Raw genomic sequence first — 25,372 nt, forward strand, 5'->3', positions numbered from 1 at the left:
CAGAGCAGTATTCGTCGTCCCGCTACAATGTTCCTTCTAAGCCGCCAGGGCCTGCACCTTTTATACGACATAAGTATGTATATATTCATCATATTAATCAACGGGTGGAGTTATTTAATGACTGGGGCGGATGGCGGAGGACTGGAGGAGACGGAACAAAACCAACCCTGGACGCCCTGATCTTCAGCATGTATTTAAAAATGCTTTTCATCTGGCGACCTGACATGGTGGATACATGACCTGCACTTTCTAGTGAAAGAGAGCGGCGTGGTATTTATTTTATTTTATCGGTATTGTGTTCCGGCAGTTGCACGCAGCATTTATGTGGTTACGATAGTCATGAACGAGATGTAGTTAACTATTCATTCCCCTTTCCCAGTGATTAATCCACTACGACAAGAAATCAATTGAATGTCTTATCTATACGCCCGAGCCCATTTTATTGTTATTTTTCCCCCTCCCTTTCCTTGCATTTCCCCTGTATGTATGTGAATGGAGGCCAGATGAACTTTGATGTGATGGTATTGGATGGAGATCAACCTCTGTTCGAGTCTTGAAGAACGGCTGCTCCTGGCGCCACTGCGTCATGGTCTGACGTTCGGCCACTCATCAGCCAGCGAAACAACAGTGCCCGTTCAACGTTCACGGGGGGCGACGTGGGTGGCGGTTCTGCGTGCAGTCCAACGCGACGTTGGCGCGGGTGTTGCTGGGGAGTTGGGGAATTCAACAACGTCAACGCCAACGTCAATGTCAATGGTGGCGCCGGGCTTCTGGAGTGGTGCGAGGTTGGGGTGGCCTGCGGTGGTTTTTGGTTCTCTCGCGGGTGACGGAGCTGGGTATGCGGGTGCGGAGGAAGGGATGGTTGTTTCGGGGGCAATTCGGGCTTGGGTGAGTTATTTCTAAGTTTCGGTTTTGTGGATAGAGTCAGAGGTGTTGTGCTGGAGTTGCGAGTAACCAAACCATCCTGTATATAGCTTCATTGTGACGTATATATTTGCATATGGTTTAATATATATAGAGATATCACAAGAGTAACTTTGCAGTTCACGAAGACAATACTAGTAGTAGTAGCAGTAGTAGTAGTAGATAATATCAACATGCACCAGAGCAACCCGTACCAGATGGCAATCTACACGGCTGGCCATCAAGGTAGACGGCGCTTTGCTTGAACCTTCAAAGCACCTCTTCCGGAATATGTAACTTCTAACACCCACTGAGGGTCTCAACGAGTCTCTGGATCTATCTCCCTTCCTCTCGGCCCGGTTGACTCGGGCTTGACTAGTAACTAGCTTAGTTAAATCGGATTCAAAAGCTTCAAAATTCCCCATTCTGTTCCGTACAATGGCGACAACCTAGCCAAACCGCTGATGAAGTTGCTCCATGAGCTCACTGATTCTAGTACTCCTGCAAACCCACTGTTAATCCGTGTCTCGTTCAGAATAAATAACCCATGATACCGCTTGGGTACTAGTTATTGGGCGACTCGAGAATATGCATATACATCCTCAGTCCGGTCCATCCGTTGTCTGCTTGACTGGCCAACTGGACAACCAACCAACCCTCAATCCCAGGCACAACGAAATCCGCTGCTCTCAGCTAAATTACCCGGGGATATGTTGATGGCTAGATGGCTCTGCCCGATTGCTCTCTCCCTTCTCCCTTCGCGGCGACCCGAGCCCACTCTCGGGGTAGCTGCGAGCATGGCCTGGACTCTTCGGAGTATTCAACAATAGCAATCTGCATGGGGCTTGTCTCCTTGTTGTTGTGCGGGACATATCCCATAATGATCCGCTGTCAGCGCTAAGTTATTCTCTAACTAACTAGCTAACTAACTAGCCGATCAGCCGCTAGGGGCTGTAGGAGCATACGCAGTATATAAATATCAATACCTACTAGGCACTATTCAAGGAGCCCTCGAAACCCCGTTTCTACTAAGGCGATTCTTCCAGCATCGGAGGCGCCCGTTTGGATGCCTTTTGGGCTGCGGTTAGCTACTGAGTTCGGTTATGGCACGACCCTGCGCTGGACTGCTGTTCCTATGTCTGTGGCCGCTGGCTGGTTCTGCGGCTGCAGGTTCATATCGGATCTTGGACTTTGTTGACCCGCTCATAGGGACTACCAATGGAGGTTGGTACTGCTATCCTGCTATCCTGCCGCGCTGCCGCTGCTCTGTGAATTTGTATTTCGCCTTGCTTACCTATTTCGATTCCAGGCCATGTTTTCCCCGGTGCGACTTTGCCCTACGGTAAGGGACCCAGAGCGATCTCTCGAGGGAAGAGCCCTGGAGGGCGTACTCTATCTGTCTAACCCACTACATAATAGGGATGGCGAAAGCAGGACCTGATACCGACGGAGAGGCTCAAGGAGGTTTTGACGGGAATGCACTCTCCGTTCGGGGTTTCTCCCACATGCATGATTCAGGCACTGGCGGGGTATGCGGATATATTTCCTATTTTCCTTCCATATGATGACCCCTGAAAACTTGATGAGTTTTGGGCCAAAATAGTAGTGCTGGTCTCTCGTCCCCCATGACATCAGTTCAAGATCCTTCTAACTCGCGCCTTCTTTGCTACAGAGCTTTTCCTTTGGAGCTTTCTCCTTGTTCGCTCACTCATCCTGCCCGGATGACAACATGAACAAGTGCAAGTTTGATAAGCTTGCACGTGCAACCCCATGGGTTAAGGACAGTGTCAAAGCCAGCCCTGGCTATTTTGGCATCACTCTCCAGGATGGGGTCACCACAGAGATGACGGTGACCAACCGTAGCGCTCTATATAAATTTACTTTCCCCGAAAATCCATTCCCCGGCTTGGACGTCCCGCTCAGCCCGTTCATCATCGTTGATTTGTCTGATATGCAAGGCACGCGCCATCAGAGCAAGGTTTCCGTTGATCCAGAAACCGGACGAGTGAAGGGTGGTGGTTCGTTTAACCCCAGCTTCGGCAAAGGAACATACCAGCTATATTTCTGCACTGATTTTCAAGGAGCGGACGTCCGCCAGGCGGGTATATTCAAAACTGAAGACGGGAAATCGACACCCGTACTCAGAACAGATTCCAACATAGTTAGTAGACTTGACACCGATAGCGACCTGTTAGGAGCGTTTGTTCAGTTTCAAGCGCCGGATAACAGAGAGTTGATCGCCCGTGTGGGCCTGAGCTTTATGAGTATCGATCAGGCTTGTTCCAATGCCGAACGAGAGCAGCCATTTTTCGACTTTGATGCCACTGTGTCAGCTGCTGAGGAGGTATGGGCGCAGAAGCTTGGGGTTATCGAAGTCAATGCGGTAGGCTTGCCGCGGGATTTTGAAGTTACTTTCTGGAGTGGGGTTTATAGGACACTTATCAGCCCTCAAGATTATTCGAATGAAAACCCTTTGTGGAAAAGCGATGAACCATATTACGATAATTTTTACTGGTTAGTAGAAATGCTCCTTTTTAACCCTTTGTCCCCTCCAATGAGTTGAGATGGATCCAAGAAGGAAAAAAGTTCCTAACCAGTTATTGTGCGTAGCATCTGGGATTCCTTCCGTACCACCCATCCATTCATAACAATTCTCGACCCTCAAGCTCAGGCGAACATGGTCCGCAGTCTAATAGATATTTATCGACATGAAGGCTGGCTTCCCGACTGCCGCATGTCCCTCTGCAAGGGATTCACCCAAGGTGGCTCAAATGCAGACGTCGTTCTTGCGGACGCCTTTGTTAAACGTCTCCCTGGTATTGATTGGAAATCCGGGTACGAGGCTTTGATCAAGGATGCAGAAGTCACTCCCCCAGACTGGAGTATTGAGGGTCGAGGAGATATCGAGAGCTGGAAGTCGGTGGGCTATGTCCCCGTTGACAGCAAGCCGAAGGGCAGAGGCGTTCGCTCACGAAGTGTCTCGCGCACAGTCGAATATGCATACAACGATTTCTGCATTGCATTATTGTCGAAAGCATTGGGACACGAGGAGGACTATATCAAATACACGGATCGCGCGAAATTCTGGAAGAATCTATATCGGGAAGACCAGACCATTGTAATCAACGGGACGGACACGGGCTTTGTAGGATGTCTCCAACCGCGTCATGAAAATGGGGAATGGAGTTACCAAAATCCAATCCAATGCAGCCCCCTGCTTAACCCGCATTCATGCTATTTGAATGAGGATGGTGGCGAGTCATACGAAGGGAGTCTCTTCATGTATACCTTGTATGTTCTCATATATATGTTCCTTTTCTTTTTTGACCCCGTAATATTACTCTCCTTGGATCTATTTAATCGCTCACAAAAGAGTATCTAGCTATGTTCCCCAGGATATGGCAACGCTCGTAGACACGCTAGGAGGACCCGATGCATTCACCAAGCGTCTAGACTACCTGCACGAATCCGGCCTGCTCTACGTGGGGAACGAACAAGCCTTCCTCTCGGTATACCAGTACCACTACTCAGGTCGTCCCGCGCTCTCGGCAGAGCGCGCCCACTTTTACATCCCCTCGCAATTCAACAATACCCCCAACGGCATCCCGGGCAATGACGACAGCGGAGCGATTGGCTCGTTCCTCGCATTCGCGATGATCGGCCTGTACCCCATCGCAGGCCAAGATGTATACCTCATCACCCCACCGTTCTTCGCCGAGGTGAAGATCCGTAATCCCCTCACGGGGAACGTGGCGATTATCCGGAATATACACTTCGATCCCTCGTATCGGGCGATCTATATCCAGCGGGTGAAGCGCGATGGGAAAGCTTGGCGTAAGAACTGGATCGGACACGATTTCTTTGAGAACGGCGGTGTTTTGGAGCTGATTCTGGGGAAGAGGGAGAGTAAATGGGGAACACGAATGGCGGATTTGCCACCCAGTTTATCCACTGGAGGGGATTTAAGGTGGCAAAAGGTAACCGGTTGAAGCACGGAGGTACTAACTACTAGTAACTATTGTTAAGAGCTAAGTAAGCCGAGTACATAGTTTTCACTGCACTCATTAGATTTTTAACGTGGATGGGCGATTATTCGATGTCTCTTTGGCTGAAAGGGAAGTTCTCATTGTTTTCTTCATTCTTCTTCATGATTAGTTCACGCGATATATTATTACTGTCCGCTGAATAGAGACCCCCGTCAGGGCCCTTTTATTAATAGAGAAAGAGAATGTGAATGCACGGTGCGCCCAAAAAGATTAATATTACTACTAAAGCTAAAACTCCTAGACAATAAGAAATATAAGAATGAAGCTAAGGAATGAATGATCTTTCTTTCGAACGTAGAGGGTTCAATATATATTAATGTTAAGTTTTGTTTTAAGGAGGCCATGCATGCATGCATGAACCCGCCTAACCAAAGGCCCAGCAATAAAAAATCAAGTAATCAGGAGAGACATAACTAGTAACGACTAGAAAAAGGAGAGATAGACAGAATCATGCAAAATAAAAGAAAAAAGAGAAAAAAAAAAAAAAAAAAAAGAAATGAAAGGAAATCGCTAGTAGGAAATAGCAATCAAAGTTAATAATAATGTGGTAGTGGAACACAAAAATGAAGATCGCGTTGAGTGTCCCGCAGCCTGTAATTAATGCTGTTGAAGATATTTAAAATATTATCAAGTATAGTTATATATACACATATCACCGAAATCAGCAAGTCAAACACCCACAATAGGAAAAAAAGACTTCAAGGATCAAACAGGCAAAAAGCTACGTACGATACTATGCAAATGAGAAATGAAGGAGGTGGGGCTTCTTTAGCGAAGGTATATACGAATATAGCGTATGAACTTTTTAATCAAGAAAAGAGAACGGCTACACTCCTCCCATTCATATTTTATCAGAATTCATATTTTATCAGACAATGCTGCTGAGTGGTAGTGTACATTTGGAGCATGGGGTGATGTAGAATGAAAAATAATGTACACAGGAAGTTCTAAAGCTGAAAGAAAACATGGGGGAGAGAAAGAAAGGGGAAATTCCCAAAGGCAAAAAGAAAAAAGAGAGTAAGGTATCTGAAGAGTCAAGAAAACATAATTCAAATCAAAAAGAGGCCCAAAAATAACATAGAAAATCTCGCATCTGCGGAAATTTTTGAAAAAGTCGGCTGTAGAAAACATAAAGTAGTGGTATTACGAAAACAAAATATTCTACACAAATATGGAGTCGGGCTTGAGAAAGGACAAGATATTAAAAAGTGGGAAGCGGAAAATGAAGGTAAGCGTATATATATATATCAGAAGCGTAAGGAAAAGGGCAAAAAGAATGAAAATTGTGTCATGAACGGAAAAGGAGAAAATGGCTATGGAAGCAATGCAAGTGCAAAAGGAAAGAAAATGCTAGCTGTGAAAATTGCAGTGATGAAGAAAGTCAAGTAAAAATTTCCTAGTTGTATCTGATTGCAAGCTGATATCGGCTTACCAATATGACAAGGTGATATGGTGTATTCATTGAATAGCAAGGAAATAAATAATGAAAGCCTTGCTAGCTTTGCTGGGACGAGCCAATATTCGAAAGTAGGAATTTAGGCTTCTAGAAAAAAGGCCGCGAAGTACATGTAACTCCACGGACAATCAGCGTACTTCTTGTTTCCAAGTAAGGCTTTGTAGTAATAAAGAGTTGGTTCCGGGAAGAGGTGCGGTTATCGCGAATCAGGTGAGGTAGACGCGGATCGTTTTGTCCATCCACTGAAAAACCCGCCAGCAGAAATGGCTGCGTTCGAACCTTGCATTTTAGAAGATTCCGTGGGGGAGTTTGGAAACATTCTCGACTTCGGAGGGCTGTTAACAGTAAGACTGCGTGCCAGGTCTATCGGACCTGGCCTTTTCGCTAAGTTATCTGTCGAACAGCTCATCAACTTCCTTAGCGAATCCAATTTTCCTTTCACCTCTTCGAGTTCCTGTCGAGCAACCGCCTCCGCAGTTTTTGCATTGACAAGCTCTAGGAGAAGACCCTCGTCGGGAACCACGCGGGAATCCTCGCTGGACACAAGCGCCTGTGCTCCAAGGCTGCTGGTTCGTTTCGAAAATGTAGAAGCTGATGAAGCAGTTCTGCAAAGCTTGAATTCACGCAGGCCAGTTGATCCCCTATCCGAGGAGCCTGATGAGCCTTGAGGCTCGTGAGGGCTCTCCGATGGGGAATTTTTTCTCACACGTAATTCTTGGATAGCTTTCTCGAGCCGTTGTTTGTCTTTGTGGAACTCCTGTAAGCGAGCTTGTGCCTTTTTCAGCTCGTCTTTCATTTGGGAACACTCTACATCCTTATCGTCAATGCGTCTGCTCAAATCCTTACAAATCGAAGCTTCCTGTGCATATTTCTCCTTCCACTTAATCATCTCGTCTCGGAGCTCGTGTTTTGTTTGGTTTATTGAGACACGTCGAGATGCCGTAGGAGAAAATCGATTAGTGGCTTTTGCGAGTAGGGCTGCATGTTCATCATAGGTAGAATGTTCTCTCAAATATTCAAGCATCTGTCTCCCAGTTTGCTGATCTTCTTCTCGCTCCTCCCTCTCTCTTTGGAGCTCTTCAGCCAAGGCTGCTTGTTCACGTTGCATATCCGTCAGAGCCGTCAGCAGATCTTCTATCTGACTGTGTAAGTCTCTGTCTTGGTTTGACATTCCAGCCATCTTCTTCTTACGATTTATCGAATCCACGGCGGATATTGAGACTGGTGATGGTTCTGTAGGGGCGGTACTAGCATCAGATGCTGACTCGCAGGAATTCAATGTAGATGCCATACTTTGTTTGGATGGAGTGCGTCGCACAACACTAGAGGGGCGTGAAACCAGCGGAGGGGGATTGAGGTTCAGAGTAAGGGACCTGGAAGAATTATGGGATCCGGATCCGGCCCAAAGTCGACCTAGAAACCTGGAAGCGACAGCCTGCATTTGAGGAAAGGAAACACTAGTTGAGGTTCCTTGCGATTCTTTATAGCTTATTTCCAGTTGATGGAGGCTTTCGCGTGTCACAAGGGAGGTCAAAGATACAAAGTCATGGACTAGTGCATCTGCGCTACCTCCATACCTATCGGGACAAACATGTTAGGACATGGTTACCATGTGAAGAAATGGGCCAACACTCACGTATCCCATATACTTCTAGCTAGCAAAATTTGCATAACATCCTCAAGTTCTTCGCATGCTAGGAGTTTTTTCTGGTTTCGTTGCATGAGCGAAAGAGCAACTCGCATCAATGTTTCACAAGCTCCCTCCAAGAGCAAAACATCGTATATTCTAAGAAGCATTGGAAATGGACATGTAACACCAAAGAAGGATAAAAACCATTGCGAAACATAAACCGGCTCAATTTTCAGGGATTCCAAATGAGAATGGAGCTCTGGTAGATGTCTTGAAAGGAGTGCCTGGAACTGATATATCCGTAAATGCAAGCCAGAGAGTGTTGGCAAGAAGCAGGACCGGAGATTGTAATGATCCATGAGACTGTGGAAATGCAATGGCATTAGTGGGCGACAAAATCGCAGGACAAAAACAATTGTAGTACACATACCGGACAAGCACGCAAAATGCCTCGGCATCGCTCATATGCATTAAAAGAGGGCCAACAACAAAACCCAATCCCTGGCAATACCCAATCTTTTCATCATAAAGACTAAAAGACCTCAATACCCTTCCTAACATCTGTTGTCCCTCTCCATTAGGATCGCGAAACATCTCCACACTTGGGAAACTTCTACCAATATCTTTGCCAATTAAGCCCTCATACGGACTGGTCACTCCGGTGAGTCTCGCAAATTCATCTAAAAGATCTGAGTCTCTAGCACCAGCGAGGCTGGGCCATACCACTCCTCTTAGCGGTGGAGGAACACCTGCTCTTATCTTGTTTGAGGTTAATGTTGGTAATCGAGAGGCAGTGTGGTTATAGTCAGCAACAAGCGCCGCCCAGAAGTCCAGCTCGGTCATCTGAGGAGTGGGCAGCTGGGAAAATCGTAAGGAAGCTCTCTGCGGTTCGTCCACGAGCTTTCTGATCTGATGGAGAGATGGGGGACGGGAGTCCTTTCGAACATGTGAGCCTGACTTGGGGTTGCCAGCCAGAGCATTGTTTTCTTGTTCAAGTCTCGCAAGGAGCAGAGCAGTAGACTAGTTATTCCTGTCAGATAAGATGGCATGACATGATGAAATGGGATCTTCAACAAAGCAAGCAACTCACCTCATCTCCAGGATCGCTCTTGGACTCCAATTGCTCAGTTTTCTCGAGTTCTCTCCAGTCCACTTGCTCACTTCCTTCTCGAGATCCCGGCTCACTGCTTCCACGACTGCTTCTAGAACTTGTAGAGGAAGAAGATCGTGTGCTTCCCGATTGATTGTTGGATCGTCGCTGTGGAGTGTCCTCGTTTGGTGGGACAATGCCTTCTCCCTCGACAATATCTTGAGGTTCCTCTACGATTGGAGACGAAAGGAGAGTAGAAGTACGACAAACAGAGTCTGTGGTCTTAGGGCCAAATGACACATCTGAGAGAGGAACAGTAACCATGGAATCCGTCGATTGCAGCTCACGGCTGACTGAAGTCAACGAGGACATAGTCTCCCCGGACGAATCTTGGAAATCTGAAGAATGGTGCATGCCGAATATGAGAAAAACGCAGCGTGTCTGAAGCTAGTGGGTAGGCATGGGTATTAAAAAAGCGGTATACAGGTGCGGTATCGACGGGACGGATGTTATATGGCAATATAGAGAGGGGAAGAGGGGGGACGCTGTCGGGCCAGTTCAAAAGGTGCCTGGATTTGCCGGCAAAACAATGGGGCGGGCGACAACTAAAACGAGGGGGTGAAGATGCAATGGGGTCGCCGGCGACAATTGCAGGAGCAAAGGAGTGGGGGCGACCAAGGGTCACGGTGCTGACGAAGAATAACGAAGCTGTCCTCTTGACGCGGATGGGAAGAAGTTGAAGCTTGTATGAAGATGTATGATGTCGTTGTCGTCGAGAACTGCCTCAGGAGAGTGGAGACGATAAGGGGCACCTTGGTTGCGCCGCATGCCGTAAGTTGTTAGTCAGAAACGGCGGTTAGCTATGCCTAAAGCGGGCAAGCGGAACGCACTCTAATTTAGGGTTTCAGGAACGCTCGAACCTTACCAAAATTGCTGCAGCTTTCGCAAAACGACACGCGACAAACCGCACGACAGCCGCACGGCGAGTTCGCACGGAGGATGAAGTGCCGCTTGTGCTTTATATATTCTCTCTTCAGCGGACAGACCTAGTGTCAACCATTCTTTCGCCCCGGTACGGGATATCCCTAAAGCCGCCATTGCTGATCCATTGTTCCTTTGTCTCTGAATCGCCCCTGTTCCGTTCGTCCAATGGGCAGTCCCGACATCAAAATCCCAAATGAAGCAATATATTCCCATTCCCCTTCGTTAAATGATGGCTGCTTTGAAACCGAATCTCTGTTGGCAGTTTGATAATTCCCGGGAATATTACTATTTTCTTTTTTGAACAATAATACCGGCTGTCTTTCATCACATGCTTATTATCTGGAGGTCCTGGAGCGAAATAAGATTTGAACCTATAACCTAAACATCTTCAGTGTTCCGGGGATTTGAACACCTAAGCTTTCGCGTGTAAAACGGCATTACTCATCCGAAATTTTTCAGGATGCAGCTTTGACTCATCGGTGTTGTTTGAAGTTTTCTATGCGTCAAAAGGCTACAAACAATCCAATATTGCCACAGCACAAGTCACGGAAAAAGTGTTTACGCACACAACTCAGTGTTTGGTCATATACCGCTCGCTGTTACTATTCCAACTCAAAAACCTTACTAACCCCCTTGTATCTGGTTTAGCACCGATATCCAGCATTTATTCCTCATTGCCTTAACGAGAGACATGGGAACACGACTGTTCCTTATACCCAGTGTCATCAAAATCAAAGACTTGCAATTTTCAAACCCTTAACACTTTGCCAAACAACCCATGACCAATTCTTCATCCTTTAAGTTACAAACTGCAGAATCCTTTCCAGACTGCGGTGCTGGTGCGCCTCAGTGGCCATCGAGAGAGCTTCCCGATTAGGCGGAACACCAACAACCGCCTGAAGCATAGAAGCAGTTGGGGCGTGGGTCGCAGCAGTAATAGCCGCTGCATACCCCTGCGCAGTAATAGCAAGCTATCAATTTCCGAAAGGAGGAGAGGTTTCCATCAGCTCTGGGATTTCCACAAATATTGAAACCAGACATGGTGGGAAGATCAGAGACAAAAAAATAGTCATACCATCTGCGAGGACATCACCGTTACTCTTGGCGGCGGGGGAAGTATCTAGGGAATTGGCTGTTTAGCCAGGGGAAAGTATGTTAGCCTGTCTCAAACCTGTTTGTGACTTTGTATTTCATACTGTCCAAACTCACCAGCAGCCTTTTTCTCCATTTCCGGAGCGCCGAAGATCGGAGTCAAGCCTGATATCAGGCAGAAAACCAGAAGATTGAGCTTCATATTTTTTGAATTTCACCTGGACTTTGTTGTCTTGGGATTTATTTTTGATAGTTTGTCCTCTTGCGACTTATCCAATACGATTGAATGGGGAATAAAGGGGTGTTGGAAAGTGGGTTTTACCTCTCTTTTATTCGTGATCTGATGCATGGAGCTCCAGGTCAACTTTCATTCCTTCCCTGGATACCACCATGTCTTGGGGTCTTGGGGGGTGCGTTCCACTGCTTAAAACCATGATGGCCAGCTGGATAGGCTTAAATGCACAAACACGAGGTAATGGAGCCTGCTGCCTCATTGGTTATGCCCCTCAACGATCTAGAATTCTCTCTCCCAAGAGCAACTCTTGTCACGCATGTGAAGGTGCAGATATCTTGTCAGGGGTGTTGGCACGGCGGCTACTTTCCTCACCGCACCCAATTGCAATCTACATAAGTCATGCGTTGCTCTCCTGCGCAACAATCAAATTCCCTTGCATAAATACGGGCTTCGTGAAAGTCCAAAAGAAGTTATTTTTCGACTACTCGTTAGGTGCCCCCTTCAATACTATAGATTATATCCACTGACCACCACTGGAGATTCTAGCGTAGATCTGCATCCTCCGTCTCATCATCAATAAATATGCAGGCAAAGCCCTTGGCATTTTTGAAATCAACTGATTCTCTCCAGTCCCGATGGCCTGGAAATAAACTCGAGCGCAAGACTAACGATCTCCGTTGGACAACGGAGCATGGCGGAATCCCCAAAACCTAGCAAATAGGCCCCATTGCTACCTTCTTGTTTAAGCACTGTGGATGCTTGGGTGTCATCAGTTTTCACCAGTGGGATTCTTATGGGAGAGTATTGCGCTCTGGGCCAATGAGGTGTGGTCTCTTCAAGTTAAGGACGAAGCGACAGTGTTATCAGCCTGACGATATTTTCCCAAATGACAGAATTGAGATCATCGAACCGAGGGATTATCGAACCCGTATTGATCTGGGGAAATCATGGCAACTCTCTTTTCCCGGACGAGTATACGGCGTGGCCTGTGGGAGGCTAAAAAATCAACACATGCCTTTTAAAGGTTCTTTCGGAAATTTGTGCTCTCAGGTGCCACCTGTGCTACTCTCAAAAAACCAACCCCACAACCTCCGAATAGACTCTTCTCGTAGTAGCTCAACGGGATCGACATATTGTGCATATTCATTTTGCGTTAATAATTGCATGGCTGACTTCAATACGACGCGAAGTCAAGCGAATCAGGCATATTTTGGCCAAGAAATGAGCGGAGAAAGAATCAAGCTCACCACCCAACATATCCTTGCAGTTTATCACTGCATCAAACCCAAAAATGGGATTCTCGAACCCAGCCTGCTTTGCTTTTCTTTTCATTAACCCAACTTATCGGGCAGAACCCTACGAGTCTCGTCAGTTCCAAACAAGCTTGGCTTGAGTTTGGGCCGTTGTTGAAGTGCATGTCTTCCGCGTCTTAAGGAATCTCCATGCAGTAAATGTAATATTATGCCTTATATTACTACTATGGTTTCCCGAATAGGCTTTTAAAGTGCAGGCCAGCTCAAACCGATTTGAATAGTTTTTCGAACATTAGTCAAGGCGGCATCATAGCTTGCGATATGCTTGATCTACGTCAAGAGAACTTGGATCTCAAATCGATGGTCAGTTACAGCCAATAAAAACAATCATATGAAAGCTATTCGTAGCGAGCTCTTAAGGACCAATGTCCTGCAAACACTAAAAATTTATGGGTAAACCTGTTGCATATTGGTTGGTCAACCACTCAAAGATTTGAGGTTGCCGGACTTGGCTGCAAATTTCGTGTCTAGCCTCAAGACTCCAACCATGAGGGGAAGAATTTATTACTTGAGCTCTGATGCTGATCTCCATTAGTGTATGCAAGGATTTGCATAGCAGTTAAATTTCTACATCTCCGTACGTACATTACTCCGTACATGCTTGAAGAATCAATGTGAACTCAACCACAACTCTCTCTTTTCATTCATATACCTCTCAACTCAGAGCATTCCCGTCCAATTCAAATGTCATATCTGCCGCTAATGATACCGTGTCGACCACTACGTGTACGGAGTACCTATAAGAGATATCGGAGGGAAAATCTCGTATTGGTGCTACCAGCTCAACGCCCACACAGCCTTAAAAATAGGAAATAAGACCAATTGCTCACTATCACAAAATCACACGACCCAAATTGGTCATTAAAACGCAAACCTTCCGCAACCCGGTTCATCAATTCGATATTTTAACTGCCAAACCCCTCAACCAGTACTGTGCGAAATTCATGCGCGACCCTGCATGGAATCAGCCGCTCCGGCCAAGTTCCACAGCAGGTTCCACCGCAGCGCCCTGGGGGGTTTGACGCGAGCATGATGCACTGGTTTAACTGGGTAAATAACACGGTTAAAACCATGACACATTTAAAATCATGATGTTGAAAGCAGCTGATCAAAAAATAGAGATACGCGTCCTTGAATATATGGAACTGGGTTGGGTCATAGTGAGACAACGTTCTCATACTTCTTTGCCAGCAAATTTCACCCATCTACGTCGGGATATTGGCCAGATCAAGGCAGCGGACTGAAGCTGCCAAGTGGGCCTCGCGACCGGGCGAGGAGCTCAGTGATAACGGATGGAAATATTCATTGCTAACTCAATCAGTGCAAAAGTGTGGTTCGGACCGAAGAGATCAACGTGAATTTCCTAAAGCTAACTTACGATTTGCTAACACCTTTGATCGGCACCTAAGGAATCAATCCCCAGCCGAGCTTGTAAGAAGAATATCCCCGCTGTGGAAAATAAATACGTTAAAAATCAAATCTCACCTGTGAACTTTGTCAACGCCGGTCAATAGGTGATAATACGCTCGACCATTGCACTGAAAATCCAAGCGTGAAATGGGCCTCATGGAAGGCGTAGCGCATGATGATAGCGAAAAGATAAATATAGTCTGAACAAAAGCATCCATAAATCATTTTCCTCGGTAAATTCATACTTTGTAATGATTACTACATTCTTATTATTACACCCCTACTACCGCTGTGGTAGGCTTCAGCCCTCAACATCAAGCGCTGAGGCATCTGTATGTTAAAACCTTAGGAAAAATATATCCACTAGTTATCTGGATATGTTTTCAGTTGTTAGCGCAACCTCACCACCAGACTACTCTCATCACGGCATAACTTGTATTTTGTATATGAGTGCAACATATAGCAAAGACTTTTAGAACCTACGAATGTCAATAACTATACGGAGCGCTGAATACTACTACACTGAGAATATAGATATAACATTCTATGTCATGGGGGACTCGCGGCAAGAATACACAAAATAAACATGAAAACCTTCAACACAATGTTGGATTTCAAGGATGTAGGGGTTTAAAACGTCTTTTAAAAAATAGCTAACTGATTGAAGCTACTTTATTGTCAATTACTGTACTGTAATATGCACTCATTGTTGGCTAATTTTCCATGCTATCCCTTTTACATTTTGTGGTGTTGGTATGCTTTGATTGAGGCTACATACAATTCAAGAGATACTTAAAGTTGGCATTGGTCACTTTACTATCCCATATACTGAGTGATACATACAGCTTTACAAATGCTGAGGAAAGGAATGAGAGAAAGTAGAAAATCGCATCTGCGCAGTACAGATGTATATATAGTTACTGCATCTGGTCGGCTGCTTGTTGACACTACTTTCCACACTAGTGCCAAAGAGGACTGGTCGTGTTGTCAAATTTCCTAGTTGGGCCAAGCATTGCTGAGTCACCCGCCAAGAAGTGGCCCAAAGCGGCAGGGGCCTAGACTCCCGTTGCCGGATCCAGCAACACCCCACTGCGAAAATCGCGATGTCCAAACAAACATCAAACAAACGCGCCTTTGCCCCTTCTTTCACCAACACCATACATATGTGGACGTCGACATCGACATCGACATCGACCACGACCACGACCACGACCACGACCACGACGCTCGTTTCTTCTCTCGTCTTCTTCAACGCCTCCTAATACTCCAGGAGTGTTTGACATTGCGTCTGTCTCTGTCGCACTGATTTTGTCGTCACACATTCGTTTGTTTCCTCCACTCGCCGATACCTGTCTGTAGGCTCAACTTCCAACTACATCCGCTGCGGATGGACTCCCCAATAGACTCCGTCTTTGAAGACGATGGGGGTAGTTCTGATTTCGTCCCAGAGGCGCCGGTGCGTGTCCCCTTTTGACTTTTAGTTGCTGGCCGATCTCCCCAATATCGATTCTGGCTAGCGTGTCTAACTCATTCGTTCCTATAGAAATCCAAAGCCAAGGTTCCCAAGAAAGCTGCTACCTCTACTAAACCAAAAGCACCTGCTAAAAAGACGACCAAAACCGCCGCTAAACCGAAAGCCGCTGCCCCCAAATCCACCGCCTCCAAGAAGAAGGCGAAAGTAGACACAGAAAATGAGATATCAGATGGTGATGATGACGGAGATCTCGATGTCGCATCCCTACTTTCAGCTACACCTCCAAATGCTGCTGCGAAGGCGAAAAAATCTGCGGGCTCCAAGAAGCCGCCTAACAAACCCCTAGAAAATGTTGAAAATGAATCGTTTGGAATGGATGGCGCTACGGCACCCAAGGAAAACAGTGAGAAGTACCAGAAAGTAAGCCGTTGATCGATACCTTTCCCATCAGCGGGGGAGTGATATTAACTGCGCAATCTACCTAGCTTACCCAATTAGAACATATCATCAAACGGCCAGACACATACATCGGCTCTATCGAACGGTCCACTAACCAGATGTGGGTTTACAATATGCAATCTGGATCAATGGAATTTCGAGTAGTCTCATACGTGCCTGGTCTCTACAAAATATTCGATGAGATTCTGGTCAATGCTGCCGATAATAAGCACAGCGATAAAAACATGGACGAGATACGTGTCACTCTAGACAGGGAATCTGGCCAAATAAGTGTCTGGAACAATGGTCGCGGTATTCCCATTGAGATCCACGCGGTGCGCATGTTCTCCATTGCCTCAAGTCCACTACTCCTTTGCTAATAGATGTTTTTTCTTAGAAAGAAAAAGTCTACATCCCTGAACTGGTTTTCGGTCACCTTCTTAGCTCGTCCAACTACGATGACAACCAACAAAAGGTGACTGGTGGACGAAATGGTTATGGTGCCAAGCTCTGTAATATCTTCAGCACAGAATTTACACTCGAAACAGCGGACTCTAAATTAAAAAAGAAATATAAGCAAACATGGACTGACAACATGTCCAAGATGGGAAAGCCAAAAATAACGGATTGCAAAGGCGATGACTACACCAAGGTTACTTTCACCCCAGACTTCAAAAAGTTCGGAATGGACGGGATCGATGACGACTTCGAGGCGTTGGTTAAGCGTCGAGTTTATGACTTGGCAGGAACTTGCAAGGTCACCGTGAAATTGAATGGATCGCGTATTCCTATCCGCAATTTCAAACAGTATATGCAAATGTATACTAACGCCATAAAAAAAGAACGTGGCGAGGAAGCCGCCAAAGACAAATCTGAGATCATCACTGACAACCCAGACCCGCGATGGGAAATCGGCTTCGCTGTGTCCGACGGCTCATTCCAGCAGGTGTCTTTTGTTAACTCTATTGCGACAACATCAGGTGGATCCCATGTCAATTCAGTTGCCGACCAGATTTGCAACAAACTTGTGGATGCGGTAAAAAAGAAGAACAAGACAGGCGCCACCCTCAAACCGGCCCAAATTCGGAATCACATATTTGTATTCGTAAACGCACAGATTGTCAATCCAGCATTTACATCCCAAACAAAAGAGCAATTGACAACAAAACCGAGCCAGTTTGGAAGCAAGTGCGTGTTGTCGGATGAATTCCTCAAGAAGATCCTGAAAACCCAAGTGATGGAAAATATCTTGCATTTCGCTGAGAAGAAAGCGGATCAAATCTTAAAGAAGACGGACGGCAATCGACGATCACGTATGAACAACCCAAAATTAACTGATGCTAACAAGGCTGGAACGAAAGAGGGACACCACTGCACTCTCATCTTGACTGAAGGAGATTCTGCAAAGGGATTGGCTATGGCTGGTCGAGCTATTGTCGGCCCTGATCTTTTCGGTGTATTTCCTCTCCGAGGAAAGTTGCTCAATGTTCGGGACGCCTCGGTTGATCAGATATCTAAAAATGCGGAAATCCAGAACATCAAAAATTTCCTTGGCCTACAGCACAAGAAAGAGTATACGGATACCAAGGGCCTCCGCTACGGACATCTCATGATCATGACGGATCAGGATCACGATGGAAGCCATATCAAGGGCCTATTGATCAACTTCTTCCAAGTTGCATTCCCAAGTTTACTTAAAATACCGCAGTTCTTGATTGAATTTATCACACCCATCGTCAAAGTGTGGAAAGGTGATCCGAAAAATCCAACCATATCTAAAGTCTTTTTCACAATGCAAGAATATAAGACATGGCAAGAGATTCATGGTCACGATAAACGGTGGGAAAAGAAATATTACAAAGGTTTAGGTACCAGTTCTACAGATGATGCCGAAATCTATTTCCGCGACTTGGATAAACATCTGAAGCAATTCCATGTCATGCAGGATCATGAGGCGGAGCTCATAGATCTCGCATTTTCCAAGAAAAAAGCCGACGAGCGAAAAGAGTGGCTCCGTCAGTTTAAACCTGGCACCTTCCTAGACCATACGACTGACGAGATCACTTATACTGATTTCGTCAACAAGGAACTCATCCTTTTCAGTATGGCTGACAACATACGATCCATCCCTTCTGTCGTCGACGGGTTGAAACCTGGCCAACGCAAAGTTCTCTATACCTGCTTCAAGCGCAATGTTAAAAAGGATGTGAAAGTAGCTGAACTTAGTGGTTACGTTCTTGGCATGACTGCGTATCAGCACGGAGAGCAGTCACTGCAGCAAACCATTATCGGCCTTGCTCAGAATTTTGTGGGATCCAACAATATCAACTGCCTGGAGCCTAGTGGAAACTTCGGTTCCCGTTTACAAGGTGGATCTGATGCTGCTAGCCCCCGTTATATCTACACCCGACTTTCGCCATTCGCGAGACGGATATTCCACGAGGCCGATGAACCTCTATTGACATACAACGTCGATGATGGCCAGGTCATCGAACCCGAGATTTACTTCCCCGTTGTGCCTATGATTTTAATCAACGGCGCTGAGGGAATTGGAACAGGTTGGAGCACTTCCATTCCGAACTACAATCCTGAGGAAATAGTTGCGAATCTAAAACGTCTCATGGCTGGTGAACCGCTTGTCCCTATGGAACCTTGGTTTCGAGGTTTTACTGGTGAGGTCGTCTCGATGGGTGGCGAACGATACAAATTTAGTGGGCGAATTTCGCAAATTGGAGACAATGAAGTTGAAATTACCGAGCTACCCATTCGTTCCTGGACGCAGGACTTCAAAGACCGGCTCGAGGAAATTATCAAGGCGGAGAAAGTTCCATCGTTCATCAAAGACTACAAGGACTACAATACCCACACCAAAGTCCACTTTATAATTCAGTTGGACGAGAAGTACGCGAAAAAGGCAATCGCTGAAGGTCTAGAAGAGAAGTTCAAACTAACGAAGACCATCGCCACCTCGAATCTTGTTGCGTTTGATCCTGAGGGTCGAATTACCAAGTACGAATCGGTTGAAGAGATACTTCGAGAATTCTTTTCTGTTAGGCTTAAACTGTATGAGAAGCGGAAGCAGCATCAACTTTCCCAAATGCAGAAAGATTTAGAGAAAATGACCAACCAGGCTCGGTTTGTTCAAATGATTATCGATGGGAAGTTTGTCATTTCGAAAAAGCCCAAGGCACAGCTGGTACGGGAGTTGAAGGAGAAAGGGTTCAAACCTTTTGCTAAGGTTTCGGACGCCGCCGCAAAGGGCGAAAACGCACCCGTTGTGGAGGAGGATGAGGACGATGATGGTGAGGATACGGAGATTGCAGCTAATTCTTATGACTACTTGCTTGGGATGCCATTGTGGTCTTTGACCAAGGAAAGAGTGGAAAAGCTACGTCGTCAAATTGGAGATAAGGAAACCGAGATCGATACCCTTATCAAGCTATCCAAGGAAGATATATGGACTGCTGATCTTGACGATTTCCTCGCGGAGTGGAAATTCCAGCTCGAAGAGGAAGAACGTCAGCAAACAAAGCGTACGAAAAGTGCCCGTCGCGTTTCTACGAAGCTCAAGACTGCCGCTACCAAGGGCGGTAAGAAACGCAAGGCCGCCGATGACGACGATAGCGATTTCGGCCTGCTCAAACCGAAAAAATCTGGCAAATCAACAACCATAAATCGCGTAAAGCCGCAGGCGGGTCTTCTTAACTATCTTAACAGTGTCCCTTCGAAGCCTAAACCGAACAGTAACAAAAGTGTTGGTGGTGCGGATGGCGCGAGTGATTTGGACGATGAAGATGATTTCGAACCAGAAATTCTCCCAACTAGGAAGCCAAGAGCTGCTTCTTCTAAGCCGGCAAAGCCTATAGAACTTGACGGATTGAGTGATTTTGACGAGTTTGAGCCGGCAATCAAAGAAATCTCCCGAACGGCTTCACCGAATCTCGCTTATCCGATGGATATGGACGCGGGTATGACTATTGATGGACCGAGCGAGTCCGATGCTATTCAACCTGTGGCTGGCCCTCCGAAGAAGGCAAAAACACAAGTCTCAAAGTCCGGCAAACCCGGGAAGCCAGGGAAGCCAGGGAAGCCAGCTGCCACGCATGGAAGTGATTTTGAAGGATCTAAGCCTACAGCTTTGTCGGAAAAGAAAAGTACAAAGGCGGCCCCTCCGCCTAAGAAGATTCCGTTGAATAATGATGCTTCAGATATAGAAATCACGTCGAGAAGGCCGGCCCGTCAAGCGAAAGTGAATCGGAAACCGATCACGTTCGACAATTCAAGCGGATCTGACAGCGACGATGGTGAAGACTTACTTGGAGACGTCAGCCAGATGGTGAAAGGTATTGGCCATACTGCCGACCTATCATCCGAGTCTCGAGCTCTTTTTTCCGAACTCTCACGTCCAGGTACTAGTTCCGGGGTTAAACCGACGACAACGCCATCGTCAAAACACCCCAAAGCCACCAGTACTGACCTCTTCGATCCTGATGAAACGGACTACTCGAAACTGATCCCTCAGAATTCTCCAAGGAGGTCACTTCTGGTGAAGCCTAAAGACACTAAATTCTCCAGTGATGAAGGACAGGGCCAAGAGAGCGATTCGGATGCGGTTGCCACTTCAAAGTCTGCAGCGGCTTCCAGAGCAAAACCCAGCGCTACGTCTCAGAAACCAGCTCCGAAAGCAACTAAGACAGCTGCTACCACTAAAAAAGCTGTTACCAAACCCAAAGCTGCAGCTGCCGCCCCAGCAAAGAAAAGTGTTCTTTCGCCCGCGGCGAAAGCTTATGCTGCGAAGAAAGCTAAGTCGCAGAAATTAACTGATGCGCTGTCTGATGGCGATGACGACGATGACATCGACGCCATGGCCAATGACATCCTCGACTCACCCGTGCCAGCTGCAAAGGGAAAGGGAAAGGAGAGACATGATGATTTTGATGTGGATGATTCGGAAGACGAAGTGGTTGCTCCAGTACCAGCACGTGCGGCTGGGGGTCGTCCAATGCGTCGGGCAGCAGCAGTAGCGAAGAAGCCTAGGTATACGATTGATGATGATAGCGATGAAGAGGATGATTTTGATGTTGGTTCGAGTGAGGAGTTTTCTGATATTGATTAAGTGGGATGAACCAAATGGCTAAGAAGCTATGGTCATCCCGTTTTCGTGTGGCTGCCGTAGAGCTGTAATTTCTACTCTGTAATTTCCAACCCCCCTTTTATTATTATTATTATTGTTTGTTTTCGCTTGTTTTCAGCTTCTGTATACCTCCATTTTGTATTTATTTATTTTCAGGTGTTCTTTAGCTTCTTTTCGTGTCCTATTTCTAATGAAACAATACTTTTTCTCATCTGCTTGATATTTTGGCTATGTTGGCTACCATGGATTATAAGATTGTCTAAAGTAACCATGCTCGTTGCCATTGATGTTTTCGCATGTGTAGTGATACTCTTTCCCTACATATATATATTGCAGATACAAATAATGCGGTGGAAGGTATACCTAGGGATTGTTCTCTACATGTACTGTACATAAATAAACACAACCAGAACTCCGTTGATAAGAGAGCGTAAGGCAGCGGGTATGAGAAAGCTGGCGGGTTTGGGGTTCCGACGAAGGCGGGCAGCTACATACATGCTTAGCGATAAGGAGCGGGAACCGCCATTTCTCCGTTGATAGTCATTTTGAGGAGGAGCAGGATTAAGTTGGTTGGAGGAACTGTGTAAATATTCTACAGGTTAATGTCATTCTCCAACCTGATGGAGTTGAACTGGATTCGTTTGGTGTGGTCGCGCGTCTAGTTATTATGAATATTTCCGCATTGGGTTAAAATGAAGTTTGTTTCTGCGCAACTTCAAGACCGCGGTCAGTTGTTAGTTAGTTCTATCAACAGCAACCACACGCAGCTTTGAATTGTCTTGCATAATTCTTTTATTATTTCTTTCTTTCTTTCTCTCATTTCTTTCTTTCTTTCTCTCATTTCTTTCTTTTCTTTTCTTTTCTTTTTTTTTTTTTTTTTTGTTGCTTGTCTAAAATTATGGTGAGGACAACTGGAGCCAAAGGGCAGTCGGCTAATTTTTCTTGACCCGCTACGGCAGCCTAATAGTGACAAATGTGTCAAATAGGTTTTTTATACTAGTGTTACAATGTACACACATCAATCATATTCATTCTATTTGTAATTGAGAATAGTTAAATGGTTGTGCTCATAGTGATATATATACCCATGGGTGTGGTGGTGTGGCCGTCACTGAACCCACCACTGATACACTGCAACCGCCAGCCGCAGTATAGTGGGGAACCACATCACTGCACATTTTAAAACAGTGAATTTGCATCATTGTAGATATCATCGCTAGATATCATCGCTAGATATCATCATTAGATACAAGTGATAGATATCATTGTTAATACATATATATATATAGTTTCCACACTATGCTAAGTAGTTGCAGTGTATAGATGATGGGTTGGGTGGTCATATCTGCTGTGGACCGGACCACAACAGATCCATGGATATATATAAATATATATACACATCATCATAACTTCATAAGCACAATCATTCAACAAATGATTATGTTGACTTTTTGCTATGAATAATTTAGTTATCATAGTACTAGCTTATTATACTTAATGATGGTATTCATGATGATATCTAGTGGTTATATGAAGATGGATTTCTAATAATGATATCTAGCAATGATATCTACAATGATGTAAATTCACTGTTTTAAAATGTACTGTACTTAGAGAATCCAAGGTGTATTGCTTCCTAGCATAAATTCCTATCAGTGTATGTAAGTGGAATTAGGTAATTACAGTGGAAAACATCAAAAAAACCCATTTGACACATTTGTCACTATAGGCTGCCGTACCCGCCAAAACATCTCGGTCAAAACGTCTCGATTGAAGCCTCCATCTACTCCATGTAGGGCCAGGCCATAGGACAACAAGCCTCCGTTCTCCTGACAACCTTGGCCGGTAATTCTCACTGTTTTGCCTGCAGAAAGGAGAGGGAATAGAGTGGTGTCATAACCGCTGGGACTAAGGTAGCCCATTCATTTTCTTAAAAAAAAAAAGGAAAAAAAAAAAAAAGGAAAAAGAAAAAGAAAAGACATTTTTATTTCGCCTAGGGTTTCTTCTATCCTTAGCGGCTCTCTTACCACTTTTCGTCCTTTCGCAGCTGTCTCTTAGATGAGGAGTCTGTGCCTGAAGAACTACACGGGTAGCTGCATCAAGCCATTCATGGATCGGGAGGAAATTCCCCTACCGCCTTTTGTACTGGCAGCCTTGGGTTTGATTATTACGGTTTCATCAGTGGCGAAATGAAAACACCCCGTTGATCTAGGCTTCCTGGCCCATGATTCACTTGTATGGGTGATTGGGAGAGGTGGAGGTGGAATGTGGAGGGCGCATCCTCAACGAAATCCTCTCTCTGCCTTGGCGGATTGTTTTTCTTTGGACAGTTCGGAAAGGAATATAGTTTCCTGTCCACTACTAGGACATGGAATCCTTTTCTTTTTTTGAATTAGATGGACCTCATTTCCCATCTAAATAACTTCTAGGTGGTTTCGAGGGAAGAGGGGGGGGGGGAAGAGGGGGGAACAGAGTTATGGGCTTGAGAAGTATCAAACACCCCCCGAGTCTTCAGATGTGTTTCTGACCTTTTCTTCCTTCATTTATTTTAACAACTCATGAGGTCAGCGCCATTGCACCTCATCTCCCCTGTCCCCATTACACGCCTCTCCTCAACATACGAAGTCCAAACAAAATGACAGCTCTTCTGACTGGGTGTCTAGGGATGCTGGTTATTTATTCTCCGATACGCCGGCCAATCATCTTGTTCTTTTGTCTCTGGTCCTCCCATTTCCTGCACCTAACGAGTCTGACCAGCCAGCAGCTTCCCGTAACACGAGCTTTACCAAACAGTACATACCCGATTAACTTCTCAACCATTTACCTAGACATTCTTCTTTGCGTCTATCATCAGGCTTTAAATTAACTTTGGGGCTTGCTATGATACTGATTAAGCTCCTTCAGCCTTTCTTCTAGCGGTGGGAGCCGTGAATCGAGAAAGAGGGCAAAGCCAGGGTTCTATTTCCTGTGGCAATAAAAGGACGAATAAAAGTGAAATGAGAAAAAAAAATGAAAAGAAGACACTGTGAGCGAGAGGAATGCTTGATAGGTAACGAATAAAGAGAAGCGGGAATCTCAGTCCTAATTTTCATGTCCTGCTATGCTATCATCCTACCTGCTTTTTATGTTTTACTTCTTTATCCCATATCACTATTGGCAATCAATACTGTCCTTTGTGAATTTCTGGTGAACGCTGGCTCGCCAAGTAGGGCACCCAACTGGCATGCTTGAGGAATGCCTCAGGGTACGATGCCCCATAGGAACAGCTGCCCGAACACCGCCCAAATTGCACTTGGGTGCGAAATACATACATATGTGGCGTTTCCTCACCCGCGGAGCGGGTGTTTGCATCATGTCAGTGAAACACATTTGCCTCGATGGGGTGCACTCCATTCCTGGTTAGATCGGATGCAATTTTCCTGACGAAACATACTAGGCACAGAGGGCTTAACTCTTTGATTAGGGTTGGGACTCTGTGTATCAGTCCTTCTCCTTTTTTGCCATCTCTCAGCTGTTATGGAGTACCGAAACGGTGTTGCAGGACTGTCACTGCCTCCCAGACGCAGCTTTGGTTGATCATACTAGAATTTATTTTGGTTTGAAGGACACAATTACAGAAATGCAGCAGTTTCCAATGCTAAAGCTCTACATTTTCTATATCAGGATATCCCTTTGCAGAAAGACAAGATGTTGAACTCTTTTTCCGGGGGATACCTCTGAGACATCCGCCCTGTGTCTCCTGACTGTCAGTCATTTGTTTCTTGTTCACCGCTTGCCTAACCTACCTCGATATATAGGTAGGAAGCTAAGTGGCTACTAACAACCTACAAACAAACATACAAAGTAGACCTAGGAATGGCGCAGAATACCCTGCCCGCCAGTTCAGAGCCCAAAAGGGAGCCAGCCGACCATCATAGCCTTGCCCCCCGGAGCTATCGGAAGGTTCCTGACAAAGATATCGGACCGGAATCTGCTTGATGTAGACTAGGAGGGTCCTTATTTCTCTCCTTGCTCCTTCGCCCATATGTCATAATGCCAAAAGCCGATAAACCTTCTTAGTCTTGTATGCATTGATCTGCGTTCTACCTTGGCTTTCTGAAGTAGATCTGTTTACCTTGTCCTTCTATATTTTTCTGCCCATGAGAGGTCCATTTGCTCAATTTTATC

The 25,372-nt window shown here is 45.7% G+C and overlaps 6 protein-coding genes across 6 annotated transcripts; 4 read left to right on the forward strand and 2 right to left on the reverse strand.

Moving 5' to 3' along the window:
• Positions 1 to 528: 528 nt before the first annotated feature.
• On the forward strand, positions 529 to 1,169 carry HCAG_08639 (predicted protein; the record flags this gene model as incomplete). The annotated part of the gene is made up of 2 exons (XM_001536268.1): positions 529 to 888; positions 1,044 to 1,169. 2 exons carry the CDS (start codon positions 529 to 531, stop codon positions 1,167 to 1,169), a joined length of 486 nt encoding a protein of 161 aa, XP_001536318.1.
• Positions 1,170 to 2,006: 837 nt separating this feature from the next.
• On the forward strand, positions 2,007 to 5,225 carry HCAG_08640 (conserved hypothetical protein; the record flags this gene model as incomplete). Its single annotated transcript, XM_001536269.1, has 8 exons — positions 2,007 to 2,127; positions 2,213 to 2,245; positions 2,338 to 2,432; positions 2,576 to 3,417; positions 3,514 to 4,194; positions 4,286 to 4,809; positions 4,930 to 4,935; positions 5,191 to 5,225. The coding sequence occupies 8 exons, from the start codon at positions 2,007 to 2,009 to the stop codon at positions 5,223 to 5,225; spliced, it is 2,337 nt and encodes a 778-aa protein (XP_001536319.1).
• A 689-nt stretch (positions 5,226 to 5,914) lies between these two features.
• On the forward strand, positions 5,915 to 6,338 carry HCAG_08641 (predicted protein; the record flags this gene model as incomplete). Its single annotated transcript, XM_001536270.1, has 2 exons — positions 5,915 to 5,971; positions 6,201 to 6,338. 2 exons carry the CDS (start codon positions 5,915 to 5,917, stop codon positions 6,336 to 6,338), a joined length of 195 nt encoding a protein of 64 aa, XP_001536320.1.
• Positions 6,339 to 6,484: 146 nt separating this feature from the next.
• Positions 6,485 to 9,497, reverse strand: HCAG_08642 (conserved hypothetical protein; the record flags this gene model as incomplete). Its single annotated transcript, XM_001536271.1, has 4 exons — positions 6,485 to 6,492; positions 6,685 to 7,982; positions 8,466 to 9,055; positions 9,126 to 9,497. 4 exons carry the CDS (start codon positions 9,495 to 9,497, stop codon positions 6,485 to 6,487), a joined length of 2,268 nt encoding a protein of 755 aa, XP_001536321.1.
• Positions 9,498 to 10,982: 1,485 nt separating this feature from the next.
• Positions 10,983 to 11,403, reverse strand: HCAG_08643 (predicted protein; the record flags this gene model as incomplete). Its single annotated transcript, XM_001536272.1, has 3 exons — positions 10,983 to 11,062; positions 11,185 to 11,229; positions 11,319 to 11,403. 3 exons carry the CDS (start codon positions 11,401 to 11,403, stop codon positions 10,983 to 10,985), a joined length of 210 nt encoding a protein of 69 aa, XP_001536322.1.
• Positions 11,404 to 15,546: 4,143 nt separating this feature from the next.
• Positions 15,547 to 21,187, forward strand: HCAG_08644 (DNA topoisomerase 2; the record flags this gene model as incomplete). The annotated part of the gene is made up of 4 exons (XM_001536273.1): positions 15,547 to 15,615; positions 15,703 to 16,053; positions 16,119 to 16,406; positions 16,469 to 21,187. 4 exons carry the CDS (start codon positions 15,547 to 15,549, stop codon positions 21,185 to 21,187), a joined length of 5,427 nt encoding a protein of 1,808 aa, XP_001536323.1.
• Positions 21,188 to 25,372: the final 4,185 nt, after the last annotated feature.

Source organism: Histoplasma capsulatum, genomic scaffold (assembly GCF_000149585.1).
Source record: "Histoplasma capsulatum NAm1 scaffold_12 genomic scaffold, whole genome shotgun sequence".
NCBI lineage: Eukaryota > Fungi > Ascomycota > Eurotiomycetes > Onygenales > Ajellomycetaceae > Histoplasma > Histoplasma mississippiense.